General features: G+C 48.7%; 1 protein-coding gene across 2 annotated transcripts; it reads right to left on the reverse strand.

Annotated features, from left to right (window-relative positions):
- Window positions 1-687: 687 nt before the first annotated feature.
- Window positions 688-26,292, reverse strand: IFRD2 (interferon related developmental regulator 2). Of its 2 annotated transcripts, XM_088459079.1 has the most exons (13): window positions 26,145-26,292; window positions 23,051-23,110; window positions 13,750-13,866; window positions 13,526-13,610; window positions 13,326-13,450; window positions 13,025-13,182; window positions 10,286-10,336; window positions 7,422-7,588; window positions 7,180-7,285; window positions 6,927-7,064; window positions 4,393-4,521; window positions 4,204-4,299; window positions 688-3,419 (listed from the first exon to the last, which is right to left on the reverse strand). In XM_088459079.1, the coding sequence occupies exons 1-13, from the start codon at window positions 26,197-26,199 to the stop codon at window positions 3,339-3,341; spliced, it is 1,368 nt and encodes a 455-aa protein (XP_088315205.1). In that variant the 5' UTR covers window positions 26,200-26,292; the 3' UTR covers window positions 688-3,338. The 2 variants fall into 2 exon arrangements, with proteins under 2 accessions (XP_088315205.1, XP_088315206.1); XM_088459080.1 differs by lacking the exon at window positions 23,051-23,110.
- Between the last annotated feature and the right edge of the window lie 1,226 nt (window positions 26,293-27,518).

Below are 27,518 nucleotides of genomic sequence, written 5' to 3' on the forward strand. Positions count from 1 at the left end.
CCCCATTGTACTGAGGCTCCAGTGTCCCCTAGTGGATGAAGGAGAAAAAGCACATTACATGGAGTATGTAGGAAACGTCCCAGACTGCACACCCTGACTATATATATATAATGGGAGGTGCTAGTCCAGACTGAAGGCGTCTTCCTTTCCTTCAGGTGTGTAATAAAGCACATTACATGGAGTGTGTAGGAAAGGTTCCTGGACTGCACACCCTGAATATATAATGGGAGGTGCTACCTGTTGAGACTATTAATGCAGGCACAGAAACAGACAGATCACAGGTGCACAACTCCAAATTACTAATTATATATAAATACATTATGCAATAAATAAATAGAGGTTTATTGCAAAGTTTTGTTTGTTACAACAAAAACTTTTGGATAAAGTAAAATCCACCGATCATTGTCAGATCACTCATCTATATTATTCCCTCCCCCCTGCTAATTTGTAGCCAGTATTTACCCCACATGCAAAACTAATAAATGTATTGCCCGCATGGCAGACTGGTTTGTCCTGGTGCTTTTTTACCCAAAATGTGCAGACTACTTTGTGACATATTGTATACATAGCATGGGCTGGGCATGCTGGGACGTGTAGTTCCACATTTGCTAAATGAAGGTTGCCGGCCTGTCATATAGGGTATTCCCCGTCCACAATCACAAAACGAGACGGACACACATTTTTTTTTTGTAACTCTTTATTATCTGATGTCTGACTTGTGGCCAAAATATTACTGAATTAATTGTATAAAATCCAAAGATAAATAATGATCTGACAGTCGTTTCTGTAGCTCTGATATAAAGGGGGGAGGGCACAATGTTTGACCACTCCCCCAGGCACTGCTGTGAAGTAGGCGGAGTCTCATTCTTACAGGAACAGCGGCTGGGTGGGGACTAGTGATGTGGGAAGTACTTTTATGGACTAAAATATTTATATATTTAAAAAACCAGCAGGTAGCAGCCATTTTGCATGATAAGATCTCAGCAGAGGTACGAAAATAGTTGATAGAATTGAAGATTTGTTGCTTTTTTTGTTTATATATAAAAATAATTTACAACTACTGATACGGTATAAAAACAACTGACACATTACAGTCCGCGAGCCGTCCCAGCTCCTGTCTTACATAGTCAAAATGGTTGCTACAATTTGTTTTATTTCAAAATAAATGCGAAGAATATAGTGCCATGTTCTCCAAGTAGCGCAGCGACACATAACTGCGGCGTTCATGAATTGAGCATTTATTTTTTTTTGAGGATCCCCCATTTCCACCACACATACTGGGGGGACTGGAGGTGCGTCTCACATGAGAGGGTTATAGCACTCACATACAAAGAGACGATGGGGGTATATTTACTAACCAGCGATTCTCTGCGGCTTCGGCCGATGGATTTTAAAAAACGCTTACGCGTAATTTTGATCTATCATCATTATTTCCCTATTAAACCCAGAGGTCAAAGCCGTTGATTAGCAAATAGACCAGGAGGGCTCTCTGGAAGACGCATTTCCTGGTTTGGCCAGCAGAGGGGGAACTACATTGTATTCATGAAAATGAGGGTACTCCCATAGCAGAGAAATGAAATGTAGGCTGTAAACATGTCAAGCAGAACGTAATCCCACTATTACATAATCTGCAGGGTACGTGCATCACTTAGTGTATATGCCAGCAATGTACAAAACCATAGCAGGTGCGTAACTAACAAATGGCTTATGGGGTCACTGCAGCCCGTGGTATTTCTGCTGTTCTCACTTACAGGACCAGCCACCCCCTATATCCTGCAGCAGAAGCTTCCTGTACATCTCCCAACTACATGACAGCGCCGGATAGACCGGATGGTATTACTACAAGAAATACGCAACGTATTCTATCACCTGACCATCTTGCAGCCTCCTAGGGAACACGTGATTTACATATCATTTGAACCTGTCGACCTTTACACTGTCGATCTTCTATCCGGATACCATTAATCACTAGGTATGTTGGGGACCATGTATTACCCAGCATACTAACACTCTAATGCTGCAGCTCAGTGATTTCCAGTTTCTACAATCAAATTAGAGAGATAAAATAACCTTTATTTATTCAATAAGGTTATTAAGCTTTTATTCTAAAGATCACCAGGGAGAGAAAGGACTCTGGCCTGATACTATTTAGTTTGCTTATTTACATTGATGAGTACAAGCTGCCATGTGAAATGCTTTTGAAAATAATCAGCTACTCTATAATAGTGCCCCCTAGTGGCTAAACTACAATCAAGCACAGTGGATTAATTGTGCAAAGCAGTAACATGTCTCAGATATGGGAGTACCAGGGGGAGAGCACTAACATTGTATGTGTGTATATATACACACACACACACACATAAAATATATATATATATATATATATATATATATATATATATATTATGATGTGACGTGTTATCTGCACAGTGTTGATGTTGCACCAGACTGTAGTGTTAAGGGTAGAAGTTTTGGCACTTTGTGTGTCCCCCCCCCCCATCATACCCCCTCCCAGGAAGAACTGTATGCACGCAGCATCATTCACAGCTGTAAGAAGAACATAGTTTTACTTATATTAAAATCTTGTATCATTCCCCCACTGCACTGACCCATAGGCGCCGTTCCCATCAGGGTTCCAGGTGTACAAATGGCTACTAAAAGCAGACTGATAAGAGTCCAGGATTTGTGTTACAGTATCCAGGGGGCTGTATATCCCAATGTTGCCTATGGAAGAAAACGCTGGAGCGGGACGTAGCCACAGCCTGGTAGAAATCATTTGCAAGCTGTAAACACGCTCATCTTTTCACCAATAAATTATATGATACATTTCACAGCACCACAATAAGATCTGACAGTCTTGCAGCCTCCTAGCTAACATTGTATTAAAAAGCAGCACATCTCTCCTTTAAGATTTCTCCGATACATCCACAGGCTTCAACTGTACCTGTACTGAAAAATCCCAAGAAGCCGTGCGTAGGCGTTTTACAATAGTAGGTGGTCCTACACTTAGGGACCGATCCATAGCTCAGAGCAGAGCCTGGTCCACGAGAAGGGGTCGGAGTTTGTAAAGCACCATTGTGAGTACAGAATTTTGTAAAGCATCTCGTACGATGTTCATCGGCCGCGTTCTCCTCCTTTCTCCAATGATCCAATTAATAAAAAAAACTTCCCAAAAATTCCCTTCTTTTGTCAGTCTGTGCTTCACAGCAGCGTTTCACCTCTTCTCCCTCAATGAAGGACACAGGCTAACACTTCGCTCTGTAGATGAGGGGATATTACATATATAAAGTAGTATATTGCTCCACAAGGCTCCCAATTCATTGGCTGGTACGAGGCGATTATAGGACATCTGCGCGTTTATCTCGCATTCTACTCCTGGCCTTAGTTCTGGCTTTGAAGGCTGCGGCGTTGAACATGTGCTGAGGGGGGAGACAGATGCAGTCAGTTGGACCATAGACAGAGTCGTGCTAATTATCTTATATAACATTCACCCATTTATAATCTGCAGCCAGTGGATAATGCCCACAATGCAATATGTAAATTGGACACTAGAGGTCACTAAATAGCTCCAGGACCATGTAATGTCCGCAGGCAGAGGCTGTTATACCATGGCTGCCACTCAGAAGACGGAATAAGGGAGGTTTTATAGACAGGTCACATGGGTACCAATAAGACAAGGACGTCTTACGAAAGACATCGGGGCTGTTCCGAATTTTACAAAGTTGACCAATTATCAATAAACAGCGCATGCGTCTAATTCGCACAATACATGCGTCAAGGTACATTACTGAAGTCGCTTGTAGAGACGTTTTACGCGCAGTGTGATTGACAGGGAGCGTTTGGGAGGCATAGCGGTAAAAACGTGGGCGTGTTGGGCACGTTTTCGGGGCTTGTTGCAACCTGTTCCTGGAATTCAGTACACAAATAACAAGGCTCCAGTATCTCACTACTCGCGACCAATACGGTTACTCAGAAGGCCATTTATCGAGGGATCTGAGACCGATGCAGTGTCTGTGTACGCAGGTTCTAGGATTTGCAAAGCCGCAGCTGGGCGTCTCCTTACATCTCCCAGCGGCTGTGACATTTGCATAAACAGACAGCCGCCGCGTACACAGACGCAGCAGAGATGGCATTAGCGCACCTCTCTGAATCAGGCCAAATAGTTATTAGTCCAGCTGAGAGTGGCTCATTCCTGGTTCTCACCTTCTCTACGCGGGAGATCTTACTAGCTTTGATTGCAGCGGCGTCCAGGACAAGCGGGGGGCCCAAGGAGAAGATGTCTCGTACAACCTCATTATGCTAGGAAAGGAAAATAAAGTGTATGGGACCAGATGTACTAAATGAGTGAGATTTTATGCTGTGATGGAAGCGGTCAGATCCGCGGCATGTTACCTGTAAGTGATGCCGAACGCCAGAGCCCAGGATTTCTTTAAAAGAGTTGTACGTTCTCCTGCGCGCCCAGCTGTCCACGTACATGGACTCCAAGCCGAACTTTATGGTCTCCTCGTGGCACTCTCCGCTCTGCAGATGGGGGTAAGACAAGGTACTTGTGAGAAAGAGGAGATGGCGAGACCAACAGTCTCGTATGATATATACAGTCCATAGGGACAAATACTCAACTTTGCTTTAGTTCTAAAGATAATTATTTTCTATTGAGGGAATTTCTATTTTGCAAGTCTGCTTGCCAATTATAGCTCACCTGCACAGCCATTATTCTGTTCCACAATCTACTACCAAATATCCTTCAGGTAATATAAAGCTGCTACACACTATGATCCTACGGCTTAACCAGAGCACTGGATTTCTTTCAGTGTCCTAGACCAAGAGATGCAGGCAGAGGAGGATATAGACTCCCTGAGCTTCCTCATATCATAAAACCAATGTCAGAGCTGGCAGAGTGGGGATATACACTCCCTGAGCTTCCTCATATCATAAACCAATGTTACGGCAGGCAGGAGGAGGATATGCACTCCCTGAGCTTCCTCATATCATAAACCAATGTCAGAGCAGGCAGGAGGAGGATATACACTCCCTGAGCTTCCTGATATCATAAACCAATGTTACAGCAGGCAGGAGGAGGATATACACTCCCTGAGCTTCCTCATATCATAAACCAATGTCAGAGCAGGCAGGAGGAGGATATACACTCCCTGAGCTTCCTCATATCATAAACCATTGTCAGAGCAGGCAGGAGGAGGATATACACTCCCTGAGCTTCCTGATATCATAAACCAATGTCAGAGGAGGATATACACTCCCTGAGCTTCCTCATATCATCAACCAATGTCAGAGCAGGCAGGAGGAGGATATACACTCCCTGAGCTTCCTCATATCATAAACCAATGTCAGATCAGGCAGGAGGAGGATATACACTCCCTGAGCTTCCTCATATCATAAACCAATGTCAGAGCAGGCAGGAGGAGGATATACACTCCCTGAGCTTCCTGATATCACAAACCAATGTTACGGCAGGCAGGAGGAGGATATACACTCCCTGAGCTTCCTGATATCATAAACCAATGTCAGAGGAGGATATACACTCCCTGAGCTTCCTCATATCATAAACCAATGTTACAGCAGGCAGGAGGAGGATATACACTCCCTGAGCTTCCTCATATCATCAACCAATGTCAGAGCAGGCAGGAGGAGGATATACACTCCCTGAGCTTCCTCATATCATAAACTAATGTCAGAGCAGGCAGGAGGAGGATATACACTCCCTGAGCTTCCTCATATCAAAAACCAATGTCAGAGCAGGCAGAGGAGGATATACACTCCCTGAGCTTCCTCATATCATAAACCAATGTCAGAGCAGGCAGAGGAGGATATACACTCCCTGAGCTTCCTCATATCAAAAACCAATGTCAGAGCAGGCAGAGGAGGATATACACTCCCTGAGCTTCCTCATATCAAAAACCAATGTCAGAGCAGGCAGAGGAGGATATACACTCCCTGAGCTTCCTCATATCATAAACCAATGTCAGAGCAGGCAGAGGCGCTTCCTCATATCATAAACCAATGTCAGAGCAGGCAGGAGGAGGATATACACCCCCTGAGCTTCCTCATATCATAAACCAATGTCAGAGCAGGCAGGAGGAGGATATACACTCCCTGAGCTTCCTGATATCATAAACCAATGTTACGGCAGGCAGGAGGAGGATATACACTCCCTGAGCTTCCTCATATCATAAACCAATGTTACAGCAGGCAGGAGGAGGATATACACTCCCTGAGCTTCCTCATATCATAAACCAATGTTACGGCAGGCAGGAGGAGGATATACACTCCCTGAGCTTCCTCATATCATAAACCAATGTTACAGCAGGCAGGAGGAGGATATACACTCCCTGAGCTTCCTCATATCATAAACCAATGTTACAGCAGGCAGGAGGAGGATATACACTCCCTGAGCTTCCACATATCATAAACTAATGTCAGAGCAGGCAGGAGGAGGATATACACTCCTTGAGCTTCCTCATATCATAAACCAATGTCAGAGCAGGCAGAGGGGATATACACTCCCTGAGCTTCCTCATATCAGACTGTCAGAGCAGGCAGAGGGGATATACACTCCCTGAGCTTCCTCATATCAGACTGTCAGAGCCGGCAGAGGGGGGATATACACTCCCTGAGCTTCCTCATATCATAAACTAATGTCAGAGCAGGCAGAGGGGGGATATACACTCCCTGAGCTTCCTCATATCATAAACTAATGTCAGAGCCGGCAGAGGGGGGATAAACCTGTCTGAGTCTCGTCATAGCATAAAGCAGGGTCTGGACTCTACTATTCCCTGTACTAGGCAGAGAAATCTCTCACAAGTGGTTTGCCTGTAAAATGCCATTACTAAAATCTATTCCCAATTCCCCCCCACAGCTCAGCTCGTATCACTGGATATATAGCGGTTGCTGCACGTCAGATTCCTTACCTCAATGTAATGGAGAACGTCCCGGAAGATGGAGCGCTGCTTGCGTCGGTCGGTTTTCGCTCTGTATTTGTTGCTGTCCGTGGCTAATGCTTTCAGCGTCACACAGAGAGTGTCTGCATCTTCGTAGAAGAAGTCTTCCTGAAGGATACAGATATATATGTGCTATGAGGGCTATGTGTCTGGGGCTGGCGTGTGGCATACGAGGTGAAGATGATAGCGAGAGAAGAGATTAAAACATGAGACGTCCACTTACATCCAGATCGCGGCCAAGCTCATACAGGAGGGCCAGACTCTCTCCGGCTGCAATACGGAGACCGACGTTCTCGCTGGACAGGACACCAGACAGACTGGGCAGGTGGCTAGGAGAGAGCAATGAGACCTGAGGAACAGTACCAAACACCTTGTGGGCACAGCAATGTCAGTAACAGAACACACTGGTAATAAACAGTCAGCAAACCACCCGATACCATCCAGCCCACTGTCACCTGTTCTCACCTCTCCAATGACTTCTGGGTCCAGCTGGCAGGGCAAATTGTCATCAGCAATGCCCAGGACTGAATGGCACAGCAGGCCAGGCCGTGATGTGAAGGCGGGTTGCCATTGCTTTCAGGGTACCATGTGGAAAATACACCCTCCAGGCAGCAGACACTTGAAATCAGGTCCTGGAGGAGAGAGGAGGATTACACACGATACTATCTGGCACAAACCAACCATAATTCTTGGTTGTAGACTGTCAATCGTCTTGTAATGTCACTACATGGCCTTTACATGATCCACTCACGCCACATCCCCAAAAATGTACAAGTTTACCACACGCAACATGAAGTAAAATTATGTGTAGAACTGTACAAATTCATCCAATCTGAACTAATTTGGGCCTGATTCAGAGATTCACACAAACGCAATCGCTAAAATATGCTAATGACTACCAAAGCATAGACGCACATAGGGACGCCACTGTTGCCTTCTCATATCCGTACAGTGTAAGCACAGCCCAGCATAGGGACGTCACTGTTGCCTTCTCATATCCGTACAGTGTAAGCACAGCCCAGCATAGGGACGCCCACTGCTGCCTTCTCATATACATACAGTGTAAGCACAGCCCAGCATAGGGACGCCCACTGCTGCCTTCTCATATACATACAGTGTAAGCACAGCCCAGCATAGGGACGCCCACTGCTGCCTTCTCATATCCGTACAGTGTAATCACAGCCCAGCATAGGGACGCCACTGCTGCCTCCTCATATCCATACAGTGTAAGCACAGCCCAGCATAGGGACGCCCACTGCTGCCTTCTCATATCCGTACAGTGTAAGCTCAGCCCAGCATAGGGACGCCTACTGCTGCCTCCTCATATCTGTACAGTGTAAGCACAGCCCAGCATAGGGACGCCCACTGCTGCCTCCTCATATCCGTACAGTGTAAGCACAGCCCAGCATAGGGACGCCCACTGCTGCCTTCTCATATCCATACAGTGTAAGCACAGCCCAGCATAAGGACGCCCACTGCTGCCTTCTCATATCCGTACAGTGTAAGCACAGCCCAGCATAGGGACACCACTGCTGCCTTCTCATATCTGTACAGTGTAAGTACAGCCCAGCATAGGGACGCCCACTGCTGCCTTCTCATATCCGTACAGTGTAAGCACTGCCCAGCATAGGGACGCCCACTGCTGCCTTCTCATATCCGTACAGTGTAAGCACAGCCCAGCATAAGGACGCCCACTGCTGCCTCCTCATATCCGTACAGTGTAAGCACTGCCCAGCATAGGGACGCCCACTGCTGCCTTCTCATATCTGTACAGTGTAAGCACAGCCCAGCATAGGGACGCCCACTGCTGCCTTCTCATATCCGAACAGTGTAATCACAGCCCAGCACAGGGACACCCACTGCTGCCTCCTCATATCCGTACAGTGTAATCACAGCCCAGCACAGGGACACCCACTGCTGCCTCCTCATATCCGTACAGTGTAATCACAGCCCAGCACAGGGACACCCACTGCTGCCTCCTCATATCCGTACAGTGTAATCACAGCCCAGCACAGGGACGCCCACTGCTGCCTCCTCATATCCGTACAGTGTAAGCACAGCCCAGCATAGGGACGCCCACTGCTGCCTTCTCATATACGTACAGTGTAAGCACAGCCCAGCATAGGGACGGCCACTGCTGCCTCCTCATATCTGTACAGTGTAATCACAGCCCAGCACAGGGACGCCCACTGCTGCCTCCTCATATCTGTACAGTGTAAGCACAGCCCAGCATAGGGACGCCCCCTGCTGCCTCCTCATATCCGTACAGTGTAAGCACAGCCCAGCATAGGGATGTCACTGCTGCCTCCTCATATCCGTACAGTGTAATCACAGCCCAGCATAGGGACGCCCACTGCTGCCTTCTCATATCCGTCTGACGGCGTGCAACAGCGTAAACATCGTGTGGCTACGTGCACAGTTCGGCTTTCATGCATGCAAAATGGCAAACAATCGCTCAATCTGCAAAAATATGGGCACTACATAAATCTCGGAATCAGGCCATGTATTTGTTTGAGTTTAATTAACCAATTACATGTCTAGGGCACACAGCTTTCTGTACAATTGGAAGAGAACAGTATGGCCAGATTGTACACGGGGGGCACGATGGCACAATGATTTCCGTGTTGACTCACTGCACTGAGGTCCTGGGTGTCATCCCCAACAGGGCCCTATCTGTGTGGAGTTTGTATGTTCTCCATGTGTTTGCAGGTGCTCCGGGTTTCCTCCCACACTCCAAAAACATACTAGTAGGTTTACTGGGGCTTCCGACTAAAAATAACCCTAGTGTGTATGTGTGTGCATATGGTAGGAAATATAGAGTGTAAGCTCCTTTGGGACAGGGACTGATGTGAGTGACTAAATATTCTCTGTAAAGCGCTGCAGAATATATGTATATAAATAACTGTTAATAAATAAATTGTACGGCGTGGGGGTTCCTTTAATCTTATGGAGGCAGTATGGAGTGGGCAGAGCCTGCCCAGAGACCATTATGTCTCCGTAGGGTATAGAGAATACTATGGGGGGAATTAAATTCTTATCGCAGGGATGTAGCTCCTGGGTTTAGTGCCCGGAGATAGTCAAGTGACTGTAAGCCCAGGGCTTAGTCGTATCTCCCGGGTTAAGTGGTCGACGCGTTGCTGCTACCGAACACGGTAACACCGTGAGACTGGCCCCAAGGCACTTGTCGACCAGGATTTCTGTGCGCTAGTCGCGGGTTTACAGCTCGAGCAAATGAATAGTTCTGGGCACCTAACCCCCGGTTACCACATCCCTGCGAAGAGAACTGAATCCCCCATATCAGCTCCACAATAACCGAATGTGAGCATTACCTCTACATCCGCAGCAACGATGTAACAGCACAGGCCCAGAGCGGTGGCACACTGCAGCGGGAACATGATCAATGTAAGACACGAGCACATGGAGACAAAGCAGAACATGTTACATGAAAACACCTATATAATGTAAAGATGTGCATATAGGTCAGACAAGGTGATTATAAATATCATTACATACACTCAGGCAAAATCTACACTATTCAGGAATAGCAGAGGAAGCTCCTTCAGCATATCAATTCCATGAGCCACCAAATGCCTCATACCTCAATCAATGATTTCTGGGGGTCTCTCATGGCTCTAGGGCTAGAATGCTGTATATAGAACCACACACCTCCTGTAAGGAGGACTCCAGGTTCCAGCGGTGTATAGAGGACTGTATGACAGCTGTATGAAGGGCTCCAGGTTTCAATATGTATAGAGGCCTGTATAACAGCTCCATGGAGTATAGAGGACTGTATAACAGCTACATGGAGTATAGAGGACTGTATAACAGCTCCATGGAGTATAGAGGACTGTATAATCGCTGTATGGAGCATAGAGGCCTGTATAACAGCTGTATGGAGCATAGAGGCCTGTATAACAGCTGTATGGAGCATAGAGGCCTGTATAACAGCTGTATGGAGCTTAGAGGACTGTATAACAGCTGTATGGAGTAGAGAGGACTGTATAACAGCTGTATGGAGCATAGAGGCCTGTATAACAGCTGTATGGAGCTTAGAGGACTGTATAACAGCTGTATGGAGTAGAGAGGACTGTATAACAGCTGTATGGAGTATAGAGGACTGAATAACAGCTGTACGGAGTCTAGAGGACGGTATAACAGCTGTATGGAAGGTTTGAGGTTTCTGTGATGTATATAGGCCTGTATAAAAGCTGTATGGAGTATAGAGGACTGTATAACAGCTGTATGGAGTATAGAGGACTGTATAACAGCTGTATGGAGCTTAGAGGCCTGTATAACAAGCTGTATGGAAGGTTTGAGGTTTCTGTGATGTATATAGACCTGTATAACAGCTGTACGGAGTCTAGAGGACTGTATAACAGCTGTATGGAGTAGAGCGGACTGTATAACAGCTGTATGGAGTATAGAGGACTGTATAACAGCTGTATGGAGTATAGAGGACTGTATAACAGCTGTATGGAGTAGAGCGGACTGTATAACAGCTGTATGGAGTAGAGCGGACTGTATAACAGCTGTATGGAGCATAGAGGCCTGTATAACAGCTGTATGGAGCTTAGAGGACTGTATAACAGCTGTATGGAGTAGAGAGGACTGTATAACAGCTGTATGGAGTAGAGAGGACTGTATAACAGCTGTATGGAGTATAGAGGACTGTATAACAGCTGTATGGAGTATAGAGGACTGTATAACAGCTGTACGGAGTCTAGAGGATGGTATAACAGCTGTATGGAAGGTTTGAGGTTTCTGTGATGTATATAGGCCTGTATAAAAGCTGTATGGAGTATAGAGGACTGTATAACAGCTGTATGGAGTATAGAGGACTGTATAACAGCTGTATGGAGTAGAGAGGACTGTATAACAGCTGTATGGAGTAGAGAGGACTGTATAAAAGCTGTATGGAGTATAGAGGACTGTATAACAGCTGTACGGAGTCTAGAGGACGGTATAACAGCTGTATGGAGTAGAGAGGACTGTATAACAGCTGTATGGAGTATAGAGGACTGTATAACAGCTGTACGGAGTCTAGAGGACGGTATAACAGCTGTATGGAAGGTTTGAGGTTTCTGTGATGTATATAGGCCTGTATAACAGCTGTATGGAGTATAGAGGACTGTATAACAGCTGTATGGAGTATAGAGGACTGTATAACAGCTGTATGGCGTACAGAGGACTGTATAACAGCTGTATGGAGTACAGAGGACTGTATAACAGCTGTATGGAGTACAGAAGACTGTATAACAGCTGTATGGAGTACAGAGGACTGAATAACAGCTGTATGGAGCTTAGAGGCCTGTATAACAAGCTGTATGGAAGGTTTGAGGTTTCTGTGATGTATATAGACCTGTATAACAGCTGTACGGAGTCTAGAGGACTGTATAACAGCTGTATGGAGTAGAGCGGACTGTATAACAGCTGTATGGAGTAGAGCGGACTGTATAACAGCTGTATGGAGTAGAGCGGACTGTATAACAGCTGTATGGAGTAGAGCGGACTGTATAACAGCTGTATGGAGTAGAGCGGACTGTATAACAGCTGTATGGAGTAGAGCGGACTGTATAACAGCTGTATGGAGTATAGAGGACTGTATAACAGCTGTATGGAGTAGAGCGGACTGTATAACAGCTGTATGGAGTAGAGCGGACTGTATAACAGCTGTATGGAGTAGAGCGGACTGTATAACAGCTGTATGGAGTAGAGCGGACTGTATAACAGCTGTATGGAGTAGAGCGGACTGTATAACAGCTGTATGGAGTAGAGCGGACTGTATAACAGCTGTATGGAGTAGAGCGGACTGTATAACAGCTGTATGGAGTAGAGCGGACTGTATAACAGCTGTATGGAGTAGAGCGGACTGTATAACAGCTGTATGGAGTAGAGCGGACTGTATAACAGCTGTATGGAGTAGAGTGGACTGTATAACAGCTGTATGGAGTATAGAGGACTGTATAACAGCTGTATGGAGTACAGAGGACTGTATAACAGCTGTATGGAGGGCTCCAGTTTGCAGCTGCTGATCTTGTAGCACTACTGTACTCGCTGCTGGTACTCACACTTTGCCGGGCTGTCGCTCCCGCACTGGAGTCGGTTAGGATGCTGATGAGTATGTGTTTTAGACAATGGAAGACTTCTTCTCCCTCCGGGCCAGAACCCAGCTGTATACAAAGAAGAGACAGCAATGTGGCAGCAAGAGACTGCTCTTCTTCCTTACCTACGGAATAAGCCAGCCAGAGAAGGAAAGGTTAAAGCGGTGCCTCATACCTCAGTGATCAGCTGCGCTCCAACAAATACTGGCTCCTTCCTCACTGCGCGTTGGTGACGGATACATAATACAGATAATCAGGAAGCATATACCTTTCTTCAGACAGCGTTCCAGAGCGTCTGTGAGAGTGACGCGTCTCTCCATGAGGAAGTCGCCCAGGACCTGAGAGGACAGAGCGAGGCGCAGGTTGCCCAGAGCGGTCAGCCGGGTCTTGACGCTGCGAGAAGCATTGATAGCGGTCAGCTGGATGAACGCACATACCTGTAGCAGGAACCTCCTCCCACTCCCTCACCTCTTATCCGTGAGATTGTCTATATCCTCCTTCAGTTTATCTTCCCGCTGCTCCTGTAATGCCTGGAAGTCCTGCACCTCATTGCCTGCAGGGCAGACAAGCACCAATTACTATATTGTAATATTATTGTACTTATATATAACACCAAATTACCAGTAACCACAGTGTACACCATTATACAGGCTTGAAGCCCCCATACCGATTGTCACACATTATACACTCACCTGACCCTTCTTCAGCCACACTAATCGTCTCACTGGCGCTACTGCAGTGACTGAGAACATCGCTGGCTGCCTCATCCTCACTGGCCTCCGAGTCTGGGCGAGGTCCTGCTCGAGACCCTGAAACATAGAGCGAGAATCAGGACAGATGATACATACAGCAGTAATTACACAGCACATACTGCACTAATGCCGGTACTGACCACAGCACATGCTGCACTAATGCCGGTACTGACCACAGCACATGCTGCACTAATGCCGGTACTGACCACAGCACATGCTGCACTAATGCCGGTACTGACCACAGCACATACTGCACTAATGCCGCCACTGCCGGTAATGCCACAGCACATACTGCACTAATGCTGGTACTGACCACAGCACATACTGCACTAATGCCGGTACTGACCACAGCACATACTGCACTAATGCCGCCACTGCCGGTAATGCCACAGCACATACTGCACTAATGCCGGTACTGACCACAGCACATACTGCACTAATGCCGGTACTGACCACAGCACATACTGCACTAATGCCGGTACTGACCACAGCACATACTGCACTAATGCCGGTACTGACCACAGCACATACTGCACTAATGCCGCCATTGCCGGTAATGCCAAAGCACATACTGCACTAATGCCGGTACTGACCACAGCACATACTGCACTAATGCCGCCACTGCCGGTAATGCCACAGCACATACTGCACTAATGCCGGTACTGACCACAGCACATACTGCACTAATGCCGGTACTGACCACAGCACATACTGCACTAATGCCGGTACTGACCACAGCACATACTGCACTAATGCCGCCACTGCCGGTAATGACCACAGCACATACTGCACTAATGCCGGTACTGACCACAGCACATACTGCACTAATGCCGCCACTGCCGGTAATGACCACAGCACATACTGCACTAATGCCGCCACTGCCGGTAATGACCACAGCACATACTGCACTAATGCCGCCACTGGCCACAGCACATACTGCACTAATGCCGTCACTGCCGGTAATGGCCACAGCGCATACTGCACTAATGCCGCCACTGCCGGTAATGACCACAGCGCATACTGTACTAATGCCGCCACTGCCGGTAATGACCACAGCGCATACTGCACTAATGCCGCCACTGCCGGTAATGACCACAGCACATACTGCACTAATGCCGCCACTGCCGGTAATGGCCACAGCACATACTGCACTAATGCCGCCACTGCCGGTAATGACCACAGCACATACTGCACTAATGCCGGTACTGACCACAGTACATACTGCACTAATGCCGCCACTGACCACAGCACATACTGCACTAATGCCGCAACTGCCGGTAATGACCACAGCACATACTGCACTAATGCCGCCACTGCCGGTAATGGTCACAGCACATACTGCACTAATGCCGCCACTGCCGGTAATGACCACAGCACATACTGCACTAATGCCGCCACTGCCGGTAATGACCACAGCACATACTAATGCCGCCACTGCCGGTAATGACCACAGCACATACTGCACTAATGCCGCCACTGCCGGTAATGGTCACAGCACATACTGCACTAATGCCGCCACTGCCGGTAATGACCACAGCACATACTGCTCTAATGCCGCCACTGCCGGTAATGACCACAGCACATACTAATGCCGCCACTGCCGGTAATGGCCACAGCACATACTGCACTAATGCCGCCACTGCCGGTAATGACCACAGCTCATACTGCACTAATGCCGCCACTGCCGGTAATGACCACAGCGCATACTGCACTAATGCCGCCACTGCCGGTAATGACCACAGCGCATACTGCACTAATGCCGCCACTGCCGGTAATGCCGCAGCACATACTGCACTAATGCCGCCACTGCCGGTAATGACCACAGCGCATACTGCACTAATGCCGCCACTGCCGGTAAAGACCACAGCGCATACTGCACTAATGCCGCCACTGCCGGTAATGACCACAGCGCATACTGCACTAATGCCGCCACTGCCGGTAATGCCGCAGCACATACTGCACTAATGCCGCCACTGCCGGTAATGACCACAGCGCATACTGCACTAATGCCGCCACTGCCGGTAATGACCACAGCGCATACTGCACTAATGCCGCCACTGCCGGTAATGACCACAGCGCATACTGCACTAATGCCGCCACTGCCGGTACTGACCACAGCGCATACTGCACTAATGCCGCCACTGCCGGTAATGCCGCAGCACATACTGCACTAATGCCGCCACTGCCGGTAATGACCACAGCGCATACTGCACTAATGCCGCCACTGCCGGTAAAGACCACAGCGCATACTGCACTAATGCCGCCACTGCCGGTAATGACCACAGCGCATACTGCACTAATGCCGCCACTGCCGGTAATGCCGCAGCACATACTGCACTAATGCCGCCACTGCCGGTAATGACCACAGCGCATACTGCACTAATGCCGCCACTGCCGGTAATGACCACAGCGCATACTGCACTAATGCCGCCACTGCCGGTAATGACCACAGCGCATACTGCACTAATGCCGCCACTGCCGGTACTGACCACAGCGCATACTGCACTAATGCCGCCACTGCCGGTAATGACCACAGCGCATACTGCACTAATGCCGCCACTGCCGGTAATGACCACAGCGCATACTGCACTAATGCCGCCACTGCCGGTAATGACCACAGCGCATACTGCACTAATGCCGCCACTGCCGGTAATGACCACAGCACATACTGCACTAATGCCGCCACTGCCGGTAATGACCACAGCACATACTGCACTAATGCCGCCACTGCCGGTAATGCCGCAGCACATACTGCACTAATGCCGCCACTGCCGGTAATGACCACAGCGCATACTGCACTAATGCCGCCACTGCCGGTACTGAACACCGCACATACTGCACTAATGCCGGTACTGACCACAGCACATACTGCACTAATGCCGGTACTGACCACAGCACATACTGCACTAATGCCGGTACTGACCACAGCACATACTGCACTAATGCCGCCATTGCCGGTAATGCCAAAGCACATACTGCACTAATGCCGGTACTGACCACAGCACATACTGCACTAATGCCGCCACTGCCGGTAATGCCACAGCACATACTGCACTAATGCCGGTACTGACCACAGCACATACTGCACTAATGCCGGTACTGACCACAGCACATACTGCACTAATGCCGCCACTGCCGGTAATGACCACAGCACATACTGCACTAATGCCGGTACTGACCACAGCACATACTGCACTAATGCCGCCACTGCCGGTAATGACCACAGCACATACTGCACTAATGCCGCCACTGCCGGTAATGACCACAGCACATACTGCACTAATGCCGCCACTGGCCACAGCACATACTGCACTAATGCCGTCACTGCCGGTAATGGCCACAGCGCATACTGCACTAATGTCGCCACTGCCGGTAATGACCACAGCGCATACTGTACTAATGCCGCCACTGCCGGTAATGACCACAGCGCATACTGCACTAATGCCGCCACTGCCGGTAATGACCACAGCACATACTGCACTAATGCCGCCACTGCCGGTAATGGCCACAGCACATACTGCACTAATGCCGCCACTGCCGGTAATGACCACAGCACATACTGCACTAATGCCGGTACTGACCACAGTACATACTGCACTAATGCCGCCACTGACCACAGCACATACTGCACTAATGCCGCAACTGCCGGTAATGACCACAGCACATACTGCACTAATGCCGCCACTGCCGGTAATGGTCACAGCACATACTGCACTAATGCCGCCACTGCCGGTAATGACCACAGCACATACTGCACTAATGCCGCCACTGCCGGTAATGACCACAGCACATACTAATGCCGCCACTGCCGGTAATGACCACAGCACATACTGCACTAATGCCGCCACTGCCGGTAATGGTCACAGCACATACTGCACTAATGCCGCCACTGCCGGTAATGACCACAGCACATACTGCACTAATGCCGCCACTGCCGGTAATGACCACAGCACATACTAATGCCGCCACTGCCGGTAATGGCCACAGCACATACTGCACTAATGCCGCCACTGCCGGTAATGACCACAGCTCATACTGCACTAATGCCGCCACTGCCGGTAATGACCACAGCGCATACTGCACTAATGCCGCCACTGCCGGTAATGACCACAGCGCATACTGCACTAATGCCGCCACTGCCGGTAATGCCGCAGCACATACTGCACTAATGCCGCCACTGCCGGTAATGACCACAGCGCATACTGCACTAATGCCGCCACTGCCGGTAAAGACCACAGCGCATACTGCACTAATGCCGCCACTGCCGGTAATGACCACAGCGCATACTGCACTAATGCCGCCACTGCCGGTAATGCCGCAGCACATACTGCACTAATGCCGCCACTGCCGGTAATGACCACAGCGCATACTGCACTAATGCCGCCACTGCCGGTAATGACCACAGCGCATACTGCACTAATGCCGCCACTGCCGGTACTGACCACAGCGCATACTGCACTAATGCCGCCACTGCCGGTACTGACCACAGCGCATACTGCACTAATGCCGCCACTGCCGGTAATGACCACAGCGCATACTGCACTAATGCCGCCACTGCCGGTAATGACCACAGCGCATACTGCACTAATGCCGCCACTGCCGGTAATGACCACAGCGCATACTGCACTAATGCCGCCACTGCCGGTAATGACCACAGCGCATACTGCACTAATGCCGCCACTGCCGGTAATGACCACAGCGCATACTGCACTAATGCCGCCACTGCCGGTAATGACCACAGCGCATACTGCACTAATGCCGCCACTGCCGGTAATGACCACAGCGCATACTGCACTAATGCCGCCACTGCCGGTAATGACCACAGCGCATACTGCACTAATGCCGCCACTGCCGGTAATGACCACAGCGCATACTGCACTAATGCCGCCACTGCCGGTAATGACCACAGCACATACTGCACTAATGCCGCCACTGCCGGTAATGACCACAGCACATACTGCACTAATGCCGCCACTGCCGGTAATGGCCACAGCACATACTGCACTAATGCCGCCACTGCCGGTAATGGTCACAGCACATACTGCACTAATGCCGCCACTGCCGGTAATGACCACAGCACATACTGCACTAATGCCGCCACTGCCGGTAATGACCACAGCACATACTGCACTAATGCCGCCACTGCCGGTAATGACCACAGCACATACTGCACTAATGCCGCCACTGCCGGTAATGGCCACAGCACATACTGCACTAATGCCGCCACTGCCGGTAATGGTCACAGCACATATTGCACTAATGCCACCACTGCCGGTAATGACCACAGCACATACTGCACTAATGCCGCCACTGCCGGTAATGACCACAGCACATACTGCACTAATGCCGCCACTGCCGGTAATGACCACAGCACATACTGCACTAATGCTGCCACTGCCGGTAATGACCACAGCATATACTGCACTAATGCCGCCACTGCCGGTAATGGCCACAGCACATACTAATGCCGCCACTGCCGGTAATGGTCACAGCACATACTGCACTAATGCCGCCACTGCCGGTAATGACCACAGCTCATACTGCACTAATGCCGCCACTGCCGGTAATGACCACAGCACATACTGCACTAATGCCGCCACTGCCGGTAATGACCACAGCACATACTGCACTAATGCCGCCACTGCCGGTAATAGCCACAGAACATACTGCACTAATGCCGCCACTGCCGGTAATGACCACAGCACATACTGCACTAATGCCGCCACTGCCGGTAGTTGCCACAGCTCATACTGCACTAATGCCGCCACTGCCGGTAATGACCACAGCACATACTGCACTAATGCCGCCACTGCCGGTAATGACCACAGCACATACTAATGCCGCCACTGCCAGTAATAGCCACAGCAGAGACTTTAATCAGTAAATATGGACGTATAATAACGTTAGGCTACACGGCCAGCATCGCCCTGTGATGGGAAGGTAGCACGCTGTGCGGTGTACTGCAGGTGATAATCTCCATCGATTATGTCAATACCAAATATATCATCTTTACCAAATCACTAGATTTAACCTAGAAGCTGTTTATACATAAGAGCTACTAATAACACACAGAAATAATTCTGCAAATGTATCCGGAGATTCTCATAATACAGCAATTTAGGGACCACATTGAGACGACGATAAAACGTGGGGCGGGTTACAGTATACACGTCATTCATGGTCATTGCAGGGACCTTTCCAAAGCGTCTATGGTTCATTATACAGCTACAATGACTGATAGGAGGAATAATGTTTTACTTGGACGCTTACAGTATGTGCTTTGGATCAGCTGGTGACAGGGGGTGTATTCGCCCTGTGCATGTTCTGTACACACAGGAGCCAGCAGCGGGCAGCCCATGTACAGCGTCACCCAGCTCCAGGTCTCACCCCTGTAATAGGAGCCCAGGGGGACCAAGGTCTGTCTGACACTGTGTAAGCAGTTGGCTTACAGAACCGGACTTATCATACATAAGGGTTTCAATAAAAAGACAGTATTTTATTTTATTTAAAATTACTTTTTTGTAGTTTTTTTTAGGAAAAAACTGCAACTTAAACTGTTTTTTTGTGGGATTAGAAAGTAAATTAATTTTTTTTTGTAAAATAGCTTCTTTTCTACAGATAACGTCCATCTATATTCATGTACACGTAGGTCCATCTACATTCAGGTACACGCCGGTCCATCTACATTCAGGTACACGCCGGTCCATCTACATTCACGTACACGCCGGTCCATCTACATTCACGTACACGCAGGTCCATCTACATTCACGTACACGCAGGTCCATCTACATTCACGCACACGCCGGTCCATCTACATTCACGCACACGCCGGTCCATCTACATTCACGCACACGCCGGTCCATCTACATTCACGCACACGCCGGTCCATCTACATTCACGCACACGCCGGTCCATCTACATTCACGCACACGCAGGTCCATCTACATTCACGCACACGCAGGTCCATCTACATTCACGCACACGCAGGTCCATCTACATTCACGCACACGCAGGTCCATCTACATTCACGCACACGCAGGTCCATCTACATTCACGCACACGCAGGCCCATCTACATTCACGTACATCTACATTCACGTACGCGCAGGTCCATCTACATTCACGTACGCGCAGGTCCATCTACATTCACGTACGCGCAGGTCCATCTACATTCACGTACGCGCAGGTCCATCTACATTCACGTACGCGCAGGTCCATCTACATTCACGTACGCGCAGGTCCATCTACATTCACGTACGCGCAGGTCCATCTACATTCACGTACGCGCAGGTCCATCTACATTCACGTACGCGCAGGTCCATCTACATTCACGTACGCGCAGGTCCATCTACATTCACGTACGCGCAGGTCCATCTACATTCACGTACGCGCAGGTCCATCTACATTCACGTACGCGCAGGTCCATCTACATTCACGTACGCGCAGGTCCATCTACATTCACGTACGCGCAGGTCCATCTACATTCACGTACGCGCAGGTCCATCTACATTCACGTACGCGCAGGTCCATCTACATTCACGTACACGCAGGTCCATCTACATTCACGTACACGCAGGTCCATCTACATTCATGTAGCACCCCCCTATGGAGCCCAGTAACATATTAAAGGGGGTACTTTTGAGATATGATTTTTCTTGTGCGACTGGATTATATTGTTTCTCATTACCAGGTAAGTGAAGCCGCTGCACCGCTAGAGCCGTTACCAGGTAAGTGAAGCCGCTGGAGCCGTTACCAGGTAAGTGAAGCCGCTGGAGCCGTTACCAGGTAAGTGAAGCCGCTGCCCCGCTGGAGCCGTTACCAGGTAAGTGAAGCCGCTGCCCCGCTGGAGCCGTTACCAGGTAAGTGAAGCCGCTGCCCCGCTGGAGCCGTTACCAGGTAAGTGAAGCCGCTGCCCCGCTGGAGCCGTTACCAGGTAAGTGAAGCCGCTGCACTGCTGGAGCCGTTACCAGGTAAGTGAAGCCGCTGCCCCGCTGGAGCCGTTACCAGGTAAGTGAAGCCGCTGCCCCGCTGGAGCCGTTACCAGGTAAGTGAAGCCGCTGCCCCGCTGGAGCCGTTACCAGGTAAGTGAAGCCGCTGCCCCGCTGGAGCCGTTACCAGGTAAGTGAAGCCGCTGCCCCGCTGGAGCCGTTACCAGGTAAGTGAAGCCGCTGCCCCGCTGGAGCCGTTACCAGGTAAGTGAAGCCGCTGCCCTGCTGGAGCCGTTACCAGGTAAGTGAAGCCGCTGCCCTGCTGGAGCCGATACCAGGTATGCTCACCTGATTCCTATTTAGACTGTAAGGGTCCCCATCACTCATCTCCTCCCCACTGCCAGCACCAAACCCTCGGGTTCTGCCGCCTCGCTGCGTGTTTGGGTACAATGGCTGCTGATGCAGCAATGATCATAGACCATGTCCTGCAATGTTCTGTACGGTAAGTCACTGTTTTCTCCATACTGTGTATGTACTCTGCAGACCCCCTGCGCCCCCATATAAATAAAGGATAATAATAAGAAAGACAAAACAGTAAGCGACTCGGCCTTACAGGAGCAGCGATAGATAGAGGGTTGTATTTGTTTATCAAGAGATCAGATCAGAAATGAACCATTTTATACAAACTCTTTAATGATTACAATGTGCTGAGAGCATAGAACCATTGTAACCCGAAACACCCCAACCAGTGCACCTGCCCCTGTAGTTCCCATCACAGCAGCACAAACAGATGGCGGCTTCCAGAAATACGCAGAGGCAGGATAGCGATATCGGATGCACGGCGGCACAGACGTAAGGGCTATCACTGTAAAAGGAAGATCAGACTCTGGTCTATGTACCATAATATGGGAGGATAATGGAAAAGGGAGAATGTTATGGGATGAAAAACCAGTGAAGATAGCAAGAAAATATTATTAGGAGATAAATGGAAAAATTAGGATTTGAGAAGGGATAACAAGCAACTTTTACCTTACACACCTAATTCTGCAATGTTCTATTAATATCTGGGGACGGCTAGAACCTTCATTCCACCACAGCAAGCAGGTGACGGCTCGTCCCACTCTCACCCCGTGCACTCACCCTGGGGCTGCGCGGAGACCCATAGCAAGCATAACTCGCAGAGAATTACCCACAATGCACCTTGCAGGACAGGTGTCACCACATAAATTGTATGAGGGGTATTAGCTGCAGTGGTGATATGAGGACATGCGGGGGCCTAGTAGGCGGGGTAAGCCATGCTGGCACATCATGTACCTTTTAGCTGGTTGAGTTTGTCCGAAACTTTCAGCTGCAACAGCTCCTGTCTCAGAGAACCTGCATGGGCGGTGGGGGGATGGGAACCGAGCCACAGAGTGGAGGGGGGTAAACAGAGGAGGAGGTCACAAGGGTTTACTTGGAAAAGAGAGGGGACGGGGAAGTTCAGAGACACAACTTTATACATAGGCAAATTACATTGGTACAAGGTTATAGACTGCTGTGGAACTACACATCCCATCATGCCATGCTACAGTTTGAGCTTGCCCTAATAGCAAAACTTTGGCTAGGTATGCTGGGATGTGTAGTTCCACAGCAGCTGAAGAAACACACGTTTCCGAGCCCTGATGTACAACATGGATTATACAATCCAATACAGTGTATATTACTAAAAATGATTTGTGTAACAATGCTTAGTATAATCTGTACACCCCAAACAGTATACATATTATACAAGTGTATATGAAAATAGTTACCATGTACAATCTGTACCAAATGCCCCGTACAGCGCATAACAGGTATTGTACACCCCCATGCCTTGTATCTATAATTCCATACAATGTATAATAATAGGGATACCACATATCAGCCCAAACAATGTATAATAATAGGGATACTACATATCAGCCCATACAATGTATAATAATAGGGATACTACATATCGGCCCAAACAATGTATAATAATAGGGATACTACATATCAGCCCATGCAATGTATAATAATAGGGATACTACATATCAGCCCATACAATGTATAATAATAGGGATACTACATATCGGCCCAAACAATGTATAATAATAGGGATACTACATATCAGCCCATGCAATGTATAATAATAGGGATACTACATATCAGCCCATGCAATGTATAATAATAGGGTAACTACATATCAGCCCATGCAATGTATAATAATAGGGATACTACATATCAGCCCATGCAATGTATAATAATAGGGATACTACATATCAGCCCATGCAATGTATAATAATAGGGATACTACATATCAGCCCATGCAATGTATAATAATAGGGATACTACATATCAGCCCATGCAATGTATAATAATAGGGATACTACATATCAGCCCATACAATGTATAATAATAGGGATACTAAATATCAGCCTATACAATGTATAATAATAGGGATACTAAATATCAGCCCATACAATGTATAATAATAGGGATACTACATATCAGCCCATGCAATGTATAATAATAGGGATACTACATATCAGCCCAAACAATGTATAATAATAGGGATACTACATATCAGCCCAAACAATGTATAATAAAAGGGATACTAAATATCAGCCCATACTGGAGTCAGCGAGGTCTCTAGAATTAGCACAATCACAACATATGTTACATGGCGCAAAGTATCAGCTCCAAGTACCACAAATACAAAATCGTTGCCTCACCGGTTCCCCCCCCCCAATAACAAGCTCTATTTCCCATGTGTGTCTCTACCCCTTGTGCCAGATGTGTCCCGTCCTATATACTCTATATATATATCCTTTGCCAGTTATGTACCCTTTATCCGGTGTCATTCGTATATATTTCCTGTACCAGCTATGTGTCCACCTGTAGCCTCGATGCCAGCTATGTGTCCCCCATCCTGTGCCCTAAGTATATCTGTCCCTGTGCCAGCCATTTGTCTCCCACCTCTCTTCTGTACTCCTGGTGTTCCCTCTGTGCCGCCTCCAAAATCTTCAGCATACCCGTGCCAGCTGTGCCCCCCAGCCTCTATTCTGTGGACCTGGGGTACTATCTGTGCCAGCTGTGTACCTCCTCTTATGCCTTCATTATACCCTATGTGCCAACTGTGTGCCTTCTGTGCCCTCAGTATACCGGGAGCCAGCTGTGTCCCCATCTGTACCCTCTGAGCCTCCTCCTGTGCCCTCAGTCTAGCCCATGTGCCAGCTGTGTCCCCTAACTGTACCAGTTGTGTACTTCCTCCTGTGCCCTCAGTATACCCTCTGTGCCAGTTGCATGCTTCCTACTGTTCCCTCGGTGTAGCCCATGTGCCAGCTGTGTGTCCCCTACCTGTACCCTCAGTGCCAGCTGTGTGCTTCCTCCCGTACCCTCAGTGTATCCCATGAGCTTGCTGTCCCCTACTTGTACCCTCTATGTCAGCTGTGTGCCTCCTCCTGTGCCCTCAGTGTACCCCGTGCCAGCTGTGTCCCCTAACTGTACTCTGTGCCAGCTGTGTGCTTCCTACTGTGTCCTCAGTATACAGTCTGTGCCAGTTGCGTGCTCTCCTGTTCCCTCAGTGTAGCCCATGTGCCAGCTGTGTGCCCTATATGTACCCTCCATTCCAGCTGTGTGCTTCCTCCCGTACCCTCAGTGTATCCCATGAGCTTGCTGTCCCCTACTTGTACCCTCTATGTCAGCTGTGTGCCTCCTCCTGTGCCCTCAGTGTACCCCGTGCCAGCTGTGTCCCCTAACTGTACTCTGTGCCAGCTGAGTGCTTCCTACTGTGTCCTCAGTATACCCTCTGCGCCAGTTGCGTGCTCTCCTGTTCCCTCAGTGTAGCCCATGTGCCAGCTGTGTGCCCTATATGTACCCTCCATTCCAGCTGTGTGCTTCCTCCTGTGCCCTCAGTGTATCCCATGAGCCAGCTGTGTGCCTCCTCCTGTGCCAACTGTGTGCTTCCTCCTGTGCCAACTGTGTGCTTCCTCCTGTGCCAACTGTGTGCTTCCTCCTGTTTCCTCAGTGTCCTCTACCTGTGCAAGCTGTGTGCCTCCTCCTGTTACAGCTGTGTGCCCCCTACCTGTACCCTGTGTGCCAGTTGTGTGCCTCCTGTGCCAGCTGTGTCCCCTACCTGTACCAGCTGCATGCTTCCTCCTGTGCCCTCAGTGTACTCTATGTGCCAGCTGTGTGTCAGTGCCAGCTGTGTGCTTCCTCCTGTGCCCTCAATATATCCCCTGTGCCAGCTGTGTGTCCCCTCTGCAACAGCTGTGTGCTTCCTCCTGTGTCAGCTGTGTCCCTTATTTGTACCCTCTATGTCAGCTGTGTGCCTCCTCCTGTGCCCTCAGTGTACCCCCTGTGTCAGCTGTGTATCCCCTACTTATACCCTCCCCCAGACATGTCTCACCACGGCTGGCACTGCCCTTCTTGTTGGCCGCGTTACTCCGTCGGGCCCGAGGCATGCTTGGTTTCCAGCAGCTGTCGGGCAGCGTGCCGTGTGTATCTCTCTACTCTATGGGCTGCGCCGCGCACGTACTGCTGGGAAATGTAGTTCCCCGGTCGCCACCTCACTTAGTCTGAGCTACGGGAAAACAACAAGTACCGTCAGCCACTGCGCGTAAAACGTAGGACAAGCAACTCTGGCGCTGCGCATGCCGGGATGTGTAGTTGTGTGTGATGCTGAGGCGGGTCACTCATCTCAGGGCCACATTAATATTATCCAGCATGCACCGCGGCTGGAGGGAACTTTAACAGCCAGAGTGAGATATGGTCTATATACTACACACACTTATACACCGTACTCCTATATAATACACCCCCAACACTTATACACCGTACTCCTATATAATACACCCCCAACACTTATATACTGTACTCCTATATAATACACCCCCAACACTTATATACTGTACTCCTATATAATACACCCCCAACACTTATACACCGTACTCCTATATAATACACCCCCAACACTTATACACCGTACTCCTATATAATACACCCCCAACACTTATACACCGTACTCCTATATAATACACCCCCAACACTTATACACCGTATTCCTATATAATACACCCCCAACACTTATACACCGTACTCCTATATAATACACCCCCAACACTTATACACCGTACTCCTATATAATACACCCCCAACACTTATACACCGTACTCCTATATAATACACCCCCAACACTTATACACCGTACTCCTATATAATACACCCCCAACACTTATACACTGTACTCCTATATAATACACCCCCAACACTTATACACTGTACTCCTATATAATACACCCCCAACACTTATACACCGTGCTCCTATATAATACACCCCCAACACTTATACACTGTACTCCTATATAATACACCCCAAACACTTATACACCGTTCTCCTATATAATACACCCCCAACACTTATACACCATACTGCTTTATAATACACCCCCAACACTTATACACCGTACTCCTATATAATACACCCCCAACACTTATACACCGTACTCCTATATAATACACCCCCAACACTTATACACCGTACTCCTATATAATACACCCCCAACACTTATACACTGTACTCCTATATAATACACCCCCAACACTTATACACCGTACTCCTATATAATACACCCCCAACACTTATACACCGTGCTCCTATATAATACACCCCCAACACTTACACACTGTACTCCTATATAATACACCCCCAACACTTATACACCGTACTCCTATATAATACACCCCCAACACTTATACACCGTACTCCTATATAATACACCCC

The sequence above is a fragment of the Taudactylus pleione genome, unplaced genomic scaffold (genome assembly GCF_031769625.1).
Source record: "Taudactylus pleione unplaced genomic scaffold, aTauple2 ptg000893l, whole genome shotgun sequence".
NCBI classification, from domain to species: Eukaryota; Metazoa; Chordata; class Amphibia; order Anura; family Myobatrachidae; genus Taudactylus; species Taudactylus pleione.